A 9,886-nucleotide genomic window follows, 5' to 3' on the forward strand; every position below is an offset into this window, starting at 1 on the left:
TGGGGGGAGGCCAGCCCCTTCTGGGTCCCCTTCGTGGGGCCTTGGGGACAGTCAGCACCCAGGCCAGAGGCAACAGACGCCTCCCCAGCTACAGGCCTGAGGGTTTGGGGTTTGGAAGGAGGCCTGGGCCACAGTGACCACTTCTGTCCCTGTGGCTCAAGCCACTGCTTCAGGCCCGGGGTGGGAGAGTGTCCAGGAAGCGTGTGGCCTGCCTTCGGCTGTCGGGAGACCAGACAGTGCCTCCTGGGCTCATGCAGAGCCTCATCCAGGGTTGGTGCCCAGCACGACCAGGGACCCGGAGCCTCCTCGCCATGGCTGCTAAGTGTGGGCAGGTCCTGACCTCCGTCCTGCCTGCCCTCCTGCTGGGACTCACAGGTAAGTCCTGGGTGCTGCCCCGAGACACCCTCAGAGCTGGCAGGGAGGCCCTCGGGGATTACTACATGCAGCTGCCTTGGGTTGCAGGGGTCTGGGGCCCACAGGACCTAGTGGGGCCCTTTGCCTACCTGCCAGGGCGTGTCCTGTCCTCACCTGTGAGAAACAAAGGTGATGGGGGGTTGGGGCCAGGAGGCCACAAGGACGACAGACTGGGGGAGGGCAGGGGGTGAAGGGGGAGCCCACCTCCCACCCGGTCTCCCTGATGTCAGCTCTGGTCCGAGTGGCTAACACATCTAGGTCAGAGAGGGTGTGAGGGTGGGAGGGACAGAAAGGGAGGACCCCCCCCCCCCGAGTGATGGCACCTCTGGCCTCGCAGGAAGATTGCAGGTTCTCAGTCAGACTGCTTAACCTCCCTCCTTAGCACCCCCCCCCACCCCCGCAGGCTGTGTGACCTCGTACAAGTCACTAAACCTCTCTGTGGCTGTCTCCTCTTCTGGAAAGCGGGGACAACAATACCAGCCTCCCGCAGTGGGATGTGGATGAGAATAAACACACACCTGGAAACGTTCTATGAGCCACAGGGTGCCCCGTGCAGTGGGGTGACGATGATCAGGAGGGTCTACTCAGAAGAGAGCATGACGCAGAAGGTTCCAGAGCTGGGTGCTGAGAGGATACGCTCTGCAGCCGCCCAAGCTGCCCTCCGTCACCCAGAATCCTGCGTTGTCAGTGCTGGTTTATCTGTCCTCCCCACACCCACACACCTGACCAGATGCTCCTCCCGCGCAGGGGTCCTGTCTGACACCTGTCTGTGTCCCCAGCACCCAGCTCACAGACCGGCTCAGCGCAGGGGCATGGGGGGGGGGGGGGGGCAGTGAAGACTTGCAGAGGTCACCGCTGTCACGCCCCTGCAGGCTGTCATGAGGGGGAGGGGAGCCCGGTCCTGCAGGTGTCGTGGGATGACTCTAGGGCACAGATTGGAGGCTAGAAGAGGAGGAAGGGGGATGCTGCCTCAGGTGGAGAGAATGTCGCTTCCCCGGAGCTGAGCAAGCGGAGATGTGGACGGGAAGGACCGGATTAGGAGGGCCGGCCATCCCTATCCGCAGTGGCTTTCGATGTCACACTGGTGTCCAAAAGGGAGATCTTTGTGTCCTCGCCACACCTCTCCCCGAACCTAGAACCGTCCGCCCGGATGCCCGACAGAAAAACCTGGGACACATTTCCCCATAGCCCACTGTGTCCAGTCTGTGACCGAGTCCTGCTGGCTGTTTCTGCCAAACGGGTCTCAGGTCCCCCCCATCGCTCACCGGCCTGGCCCAGGCAGTCCTGGGTCCCCTCCTCACTGCTGTCGCTGCTCCCATCCTGCCACCTGTTTTCCATCCTCCACATGGCAACCACAGTATCCTTTTAAATCACGTCGGCGAGGCCACCTGGTCCTGTGTTCACGGTCTCCAATGGCTTCCGGTCGCACTCAGAATAGAGTCAGCAGCATTACCTTGAACCACAGGCTTTTCCCCATCTGGACCTCTTTGCCCATGATGCTGGAGTCCTACAGATCTCTCAGCCTCTCAAGGTATTCTCACCTGCCATTCCCACTTTCTAGAATGTTCTTCCCATGCCCCTCCTCATGGCTGGCTCCTATCCATCTCTCAGTTTCAGTTCAAAATGTCACCTCCTCCAGGAAGCCTTCTCTCATTTTCTTCTAGACGAGATCAGGTGCGCTCAGGGTGGTATGGCCGTAGACTACTATTTTCTTCTAGAATAAGCCTTCTGGCATTTTTTTTTTAACCTCAGCACTCTGTTTCCCTGAGGTTGAGCCCCAGTTAGAATGCTATGTTTGTCTGTTTACTTGTCATCATCCGTCCTATGCTCCCCAAGGCCGGATCAAGACACAGCACACAGTCAGTCCCCAAGGCCTGACATGCCACCGGCAGCCCTTACAGGCTGTTGAGTGTCGGATGCGCCTTGTATGGTCACAAGCTCTCTTTCACAGCCGGGCGGCCCTTCATCTCTCTGACGGGCCCATCTCGGAGGACGACCCCGGGAAACCCGGTGCCTTTCAACTGTACCGCCGGCCCCTTCAGCTCCTGGGATTTCAATGTCACCTGGATGAAGGGCAGCGATGAGCATCCAGCCTCAGCCCAGCACCTGGTGACCAACAACCAAGGCAACTACTTCGTTACCAGTAAGGTGTGGGTGACACTGACCCTCCAGGATCTCTTACTGGAGATCACCTGTGAAGTCACCCACAGGGCGCTGGGAGAGCCTCTGCGAAAGACCATGAACCTCTCCCAAGTGCTCCAAGGTGGGTGGGTAGGAAGTGTGGGGGGAGGGGTGTCACCTCCCAGCAGCATTAGCTTTCAGTGTCTTCTGCCCAAAGTCCCATTCTCCCCTCCACCCCCTGGGAGACCGGGGGCGGCCGTCTGGGTTTAATCCTGGCTGCACCACTTTACAACGTGTGTGATCTTGGGTAAGTCCCCTAACTTCTTTGGGCCTCAGTCCCCTCCCAGAGTGGGAATAAAAATAAGCCCTTGTAGGTTTCATGTGAGGATTACATGAGTCATTCCTTATGAAGTACCTAGAACAGTGCTTGGCACACAGGAAGTTGTTGATGAATGTTTGGTCCCAACTTTCCATTTATCACCATCATCATCATCTTACTATTATCTCATGATCTTGTCTCAACTTTCCATCCCAAACACCTCTATTAATATCTATTAATATCATTGCGATTAATATCACTGCTACTATCATTGCATCTATTAATATCATTGCTCTATTAATATCATTGTTATTATTTTTAAATTTAAAAAATGTCCTGGAGCACCTGGGTGGCTCAGTTGGTTAAGCATCTGACTTTGGCTCAGGTCATGATCTCGCGGTTCGTGGGATCGAGCCCCACGTCAGGCTCTGTGCTGACGGCTCAGAGCCTGGAGCCTGCTTCGGATTCTGTGTCTCATTCTCTCTGCCCGTCCCCTCCTTGTGCCCTCTCTCTCTGTCTCTCAAAAATAAATAAATGTAAATTTCAAGAAAATTTTTTAAATGTCTTATTCATTCGACAAATAATGAACATTGACTGCCTGCCAGGCACTGTTCTGGGTGCTGAAGATACAGCAACGAGTACAATTAAATCCTTGTCCTTGTGGGCATCATATTTTAGCAATGCTTTTTTTTTAATACATTTTTTAAAATTTTAATGTTTGTTTTTGAGAGAAAGAGAGAGAACGAACAAGGGAGGGGCAGAGAGGAAGAAGCAGGCTCCAGGCTCTGAGCTGCCAGCACAGAGCCTGACATGGGGCTCGAACCCACGAACCGTGAGATCATGACCTGAGCTGAAGTTGGAAGCTTAACCAACTGAGCCACCCAGGTGCCCCAGTAATTCTTTTTATTAACTTAACTTAATTTGATTTGTTAAATGTTTATTTAATTTGAAAGAGAGAGTCAAAGCAGGGGGTGGGCAGAGAGAATCCCAAGCAGGCTCTGCACTGTCAGCACGGAGCCTGATGCGGGGCTCAAATTAGTGAGATCATGACCTGAGCTGAAATCAAGAGCCGGACACTTCACCGACTGAACCACCCAGGTGCCCCAGTGATTCTTAAAATTGTGCTTCATGGTACTGAATATTTCAAACATACAAAAAATAACACACCAGACACCTAGGCACCCCTACTCATATTTAATGAATGTCAACATTTCACTTTATTTGCCTTACATTAAGCATACAAGAAAGGTAACGGATGAGAGTGACAGGTCTCGTGTCTGGTTCTTGGGAGAAGGAAAGAGGCCAGCTGGGCAGGGGTAATCTCAACAGATGTTCCTTTCTGGTTGTCTAGTTGTCCCCACCCTGAAGATCACCACCAAGACCTCCGGGACGTACATCCACGTGCAACAGAGAGTGAATCTCACCTGCCACGCGAGCCACTTCTACCCCTCCCACCTACGTCTCACCTGGATGGAGAACAGACACCAGGTCCACACGGTGGAGTCCCCACAGGTCACGAGAAACCCAGATGGCACCTACTCTCTGAAACACACGTGGCAGGCGGAGGCCACGCTGGACGGGAGCGAGTTTGCTTGCTGGGTGGTCCAGGATGAGCAGCCACCCTTCCGGGCCAACATCACCCTGCGGGCCCAGGCACCCAGGCTGGGGAAAGGTGGGTGCGGTCTCTTGCTGGCCCCTCTGGGCGGCATGGATGGGAGAGTCAGGCATGAAAACACCAAGCATGGGCCTGGGGTGCAGGCTGTAGTAGGTCAGGGGCTCGGGGTGGCACTGGATGAAGGTGACGAAAGGGAGGGTTCCCTGGGCTGGCGATAAAACTCGGAGCCATTCACCCCTAAGTTCCCTCCCTCCCTCCTTCCCCCCCACCCTCACCAACAAGGAGCAGGACTTCCCTTCCCCAGTCCCACGCACTCTTCTGGTAGGAAGTTTGCTGCCTTCACGCTTGACTGCAGGAAATGGCAGAGATTAGGGACTGCTGGGCACCAAAGGTTTTTAATCAAGACTGGTTCAGCTGGAAGTTTCTGAGAGTCAATTTCAAAGAGGCCAGAATTCTCAACTCCCTTAGCTGGGAAACAGAGTGGGTGCCAGAGCAAGATTCTCCTCTCTCCTATTCAGTTCTCTCTCTCTCTCTCTCTCTCTCTGCCTCCTTTCTCTCTCCTCCTTGCCTCCCTCCGCCCATCCTAATCCTCTCCAAGCTCCCCTTCTCTCGCCCTTTGTGGCCGTGTGTGACTGTGTCCACTAGGGGGAGCTGCCTGCTCGCAGTTCAGACCCACACCAGCCGCGCAAGCTGCTTCTCTGGACCAGCTTGGATCAGCTCGGGAGAATGAATGACGGGCCAGGAGGGGATGTGGGGATGGGAAGAGAAGAGAGTAGCATGATTGGCCAGGCCTAGGGGAGCCCCAGTGCGGACTGACAGCTCTCCAGAACCGCCCTAAGTGGGGGAGGACAGCTCCCTACAGGAGGTGTGTGCAGGTGTGAATGGCTGCGTCTGTGCACATGTCTCAGGGTCCCTGCCGCTCCCAGCAAAGGGTGGATGGAGGCCGGGCTGGCACAACAGCCCGTCTTCCCAGCAAGGGCTTCGACCCTGCATCCTATCTCTCCCGGACAGATCCGGCCTTGATCTGCCTGCTGTAAGAATTCTTGGGGAATGATCCTACTCACCATTCAGTTTCTCCAGGTTCTTTTTTGTCCACGTCCAGCAGAAATAAGAGAAGTGTCCCCCCCCCCCAACCCCACCCAGTGGGATACACAGATCTGGATAGAAAACTCCAAACTGTTCTTTTGTCCTCGGAAAAGCAAGTATGGTTATTTCATTCTGAGTCACTTCTTTACTGACTCACTCCGAGTTTTTTCCTCTCTCTGTCTTATCTTTCTTCCTTTTCTGGCGTTCAGGGCCCCTTCCGTTCGGTGCGAGTGCCCCTGCACAGCAGCACCTCCCCGGTCTGGCCCACAGAGCCCTTCTTTGGTATCCCCACCTCGGCCCTCCGTTCGCGTCTGGCTGATGCCTGTAGGGCACTTACCGTGTCCCAGTCGTGCTCGCGTAGCTTGGCTGACATAGGACAGGACAGGCAGCGGAGGGGCCGAGGTCTGAGAGGTCTGAGCTGGGGTCAAAAGGCAGGGCGGTCTGTCTGCAAAATCACTGTGCTCTTTTGTATTTTTCTCCCCCATCCTGCCGGAGAAGATAGACCTCAGTGTTCCCTCATGTCTCTTCTCAAACTCAGGCTTACGTGCTCTGTTTCTGATTTGTCCTTGTCCCTGAACGGCCCCGCTGTGCACATGGTTCGGTCATCACACTGGCACTTTCCCGCGGGGCCTCCTGCTGCGGGGCTCTGTCTGCTTGCCGACGGGACCCTCGCTCCTTGGAAGCGGACTCTGGATCTCGTGTTTAGAGGTGGCCAGACTCTGGAGCTGAGCAGATCGGTGTCCCATCACAAGGCTGCCACCAACCATCTGAGCCCTCGGGCAAAGCACCGCCTGCCCAGGGCTCAGTTCCTCATCTGTGTCCTGACACCTGTGGGGTTCGCCTGGCCTGCTGGGGATTCCTTTCCTTGACCTTTGCTTGGCACCCGGACTGTTTGCAGTTGCCGGGGTGCCCAGCCCAGTGTGACCCCCAACGCCTGTGCTCTTAAGGTCTTCTCTGTGCCACCTGCTTTTCTCTGACCCAGGAGCTTTGCCCATGGACGTGATATTCCCTTGTCGGGGATAGAGGACACGCTTGAGCTGAGACCGCAGACAAAGACCCTGGGGCCAGACTGTCTGGCTAAGAAGCCCGGCTCTGCCACTGACTGGCTGGGCACCGTGGGCAAGTTACCTAGCCTGTCTGGGCCTCAGTTTCCTCATCTGTGAAATGGAGATGAGTCCAGTGATGCGGGTGTTGGCCGGGGGGTGTGGGTGGGAGTCGGCCCCATACACACTGCTGTGCTCCCCGTCTAGTCACTGTCGGGCCTCCGATGTTGGCTTCAGAATCCCACTCCTGTTGGAATTAACCTTTACACCCTAAGGGGGAGGACGCGATGGGGCTTCTCATGGAGCCATGGTCTCTGGGCACCTCCGTGCCTCTCATGGGAGGGGTGGTCTCTCCCTGCAGGCCGGAGCACCTACTCCTACTCCTTGCAAGGCCCCCTTCAGCGATCTGAGCCAGGGAAGAGCATCCAGCTGACCTACGTGTCCTCCGGGTTCCCGTCGCGCCACATTACCGTGACCTGGTTTAAAAAGAACCACGAGCTCCCAAAGACGCAGACCTACGTCCACCCCAGTGGGGACACACACAATGTGACCAGCCGAGTGCTCGTCCCGCTGCAAGCGGACGATGTGCTCTCCTTCGTCCAATGCCACGTCAGTCATAAATCCACACTGGTCTTCCAGAAAGCCATCAGCCTGGACCAGTACCTCCGTGGTAAGGGCGTTCTCGCTGCTCAGGTGGGTCCGTGCAGAGTTGGGCTGTGGATGTCTCTGCCTCTGTTTCCTCCTCTGAAAATGGCACAGCCCTCACTTGGTGGTGGCATGGGTGCAGTGAAATGACACCTGTAAGGTGCACAACACAGTGCCTTGCTCGTGCTAACCTTTCAGGGTGGCAGCCGCTGGGGTGGCTACTAATTATTATTTGTACCATTCACGTCACCTCTCTGAACTCAGTCTCCTCATCTGTAAAATGAAGAACAGTACCTTCCAGGAAGTTTATGTTTTTATTATTGCTGTTTTATATGAAGAGGATGTAAGTGTTTGCAGCTTCTAAATTTTAGGGACTATGTCGTCTTTGGACGATTACTCATACTTAGGTAAGGGCCTAATGTGTCATCTGATTTTTTTGTTGTTGTCGATTTTCCTGGCCTGCACCCATGCTTGGCAGGTCTGTAAATTCGGTGAGGTCATGGGCATCATGCCTAGAAGGAATTATAGCAAGCATCCCGTTGTTTATGACGAGTCTAACCCCCAGAGAAGGCAAGTGAGTGGTCCAAGGATGCACAGCAGTAATATTTAATTCCTTAAATGTGCATCGGACTTTAAAGTCTATAAAATATTTTCTCAATATTTTCACTATTATTGTGGCAGGAAAGACATCATTTTACACGAATAAAAATACTGACATTAACACCTCAAATGAGCATAGCACACAGTGAGTAAAGCACACTCATGTGGGTTGACGAATTAAAGGTATGCCACTGCCCTGTGCTGTTTGTGCCCTTGAGGATTTACAGAAGGAAACTCGTGTTCAAAGAAGTAAAGCCATCCCCAGGTTGCAAAGCCAGCGAGTGAGAGATTTTTCATATGAACTCAGGCTTCTTTTATTATTATTATTATTATTATTATTATTTTAAATTTAAATCCAATTTAGTTAACATATAGTGTAATAATAATTTCAGGAATAGAATTCAGTGATTCATCACTTACATGTAACAGCCAGTGCTCATCCCAACAAGTGCCCTCCTTAGTGCCCCTCACTCCTTTAGCCCTTCCCCCCACCCAACACCCCGCCAGCAGCCCTCAGTTTGTTCTCTGTATTTGAGTCCCTTGTGGTTTGTCTCCCTCTCTGTTTCGGTCTTATTTTTACTTCCCTTCCCTCACATACAGCTGTTTTGTATCTTAAATCCACATGAGTGACATCATATATTTGTCTTTCTCCGACTGACTTATTTCACTTAGCATCGTACATTCTAGCTCCATCCACGTTGTTGCAAATGGCAAGATTTCATTCTTTTTGATTGGCGAGTAATACTCCATTGTATAGATATACCACATCTTCTTTATCCATTCATCCATCGATGGATATTTGGGCTTGTTCCATACTTTGGCTATGTTGATAGTGCTGCTATAAACACGGGGGTGCATGTGTCCCTTCGAAACAGCACACCTGTATCCCTTGGATAAATGCCTAGTAGTGCAATTGCTGAGTCGTAGGGTAGTTCTATTTTTAATTTTTTGAGGCACCTCCATACTGTTTTCCAGAGTGGCTGCACCAGTTTGCATTCCCACCAGCAGTGCAAGAGGTGAACTCAGGCTTCTATCCACTCTTTACCATCTATGGGATTGCCTGCTTAGTTACTTAGGCTCTCCCAGCCTCAGTATATTTGAGCGTAAAGTAGGAAAATGATAATTCAGAGGGTTCTTCATTACCTGAGTATTTATTATATAACTCCCTGGAGTTAGGACAATGGTGTAGGAAAGCAAAAATCCTAGAAAATACAGATATTCACAAATGAATTACTTGTAAAACTAGCCCCCACTCAAACCCCTCGCTGCTCAGCACTGGCTGCACCTCTGCTGGGTTTCCCGTCCCAGAAATGCCACTGTGGGTGTCTTTATCTGGGTTCCCTTGACGGCAGAGCCTGAAACCAGGACCAGGTGCAGGTGTTTGGGAAGGGATCCACAGAGGCACAGCGGTTGGGATAAGGGGTGGGGAGGGTCAGACAGGGAAGGCAGGACACTCAAGAAAGGGTGAGTTATTGAATGGTTGCCCTTGTGGACAAGTGAGGCTCAGCCCTACTGGGACCCTCTCAGGAACTGGGAAGAGCATTCCTGGGGATTGTCCCTTGGAGGGGGGAGGGGTGGGGAGAGGGAAGCTGGGATGTGCTTGCATGGTCTGGGTGACATTTCATGGTTATGGAGAAATCCCAAGGCGGAGAATGCGGGAAGTGTCGTGGGAGTTCAAGGAGGGACAAGTCTCCCAGCACGGCCACTCTGAACCAGCAGCTGGGGGAGGCGGTGCGTAGTCTAGAAACCCTCTGCTCTAGATCAGTCTTGCCTTGATTGGCAAGCTAGAGACCACGCTATGCAGAAGGAATCTGCATCCATTGTGAAATGAAATCAGAGATCTTGCAAAAGTCGTATTTCGAGAAGTTGATGCCAACGATGGGGGGACCGCAGGCATCACAGGCAAAGCCTCTGAGTGCTTCCAGATGGAAAACGAAGAAGATCCATGATACTCATCATTCCGTGGGCACTTCAAAAGAGAGAACACGTTGTTGGGACGCCTGGGTGGCTCAGTCGGTCGAGCGTCCGACTTCGGCTCAGGTC

General features: G+C 53.2%; 1 protein-coding gene across 1 annotated transcript; it reads left to right on the forward strand.

Annotated features, from left to right (window-relative positions):
• Window positions 1-311: 311 nt before the first annotated feature.
• LOC132666085 (tyrosine-protein phosphatase non-receptor type substrate 1-like) lies at window positions 312-9,288 on the forward strand. Its single transcript, XM_060614036.3, has 4 exons — window positions 312-375; window positions 2,366-2,677; window positions 4,206-4,526; window positions 6,960-9,288. Exons 1-4 carry the CDS (start codon window positions 312-314, stop codon window positions 7,391-7,393), a joined length of 1,131 nt encoding a protein of 376 aa, XP_060470019.3. The 3' UTR covers window positions 7,394-9,288.
• Window positions 9,289-9,886: the final 598 nt, after the last annotated feature.

Source organism: Panthera onca, chromosome A3, assembly GCF_046562875.1.
Source record: "Panthera onca isolate mPanOnc1 chromosome A3, mPanOnc1 haplotype 2, whole genome shotgun sequence".
In the NCBI taxonomy this organism is placed as follows: Eukaryota; Metazoa; Chordata; class Mammalia; order Carnivora; family Felidae; genus Panthera; species Panthera onca.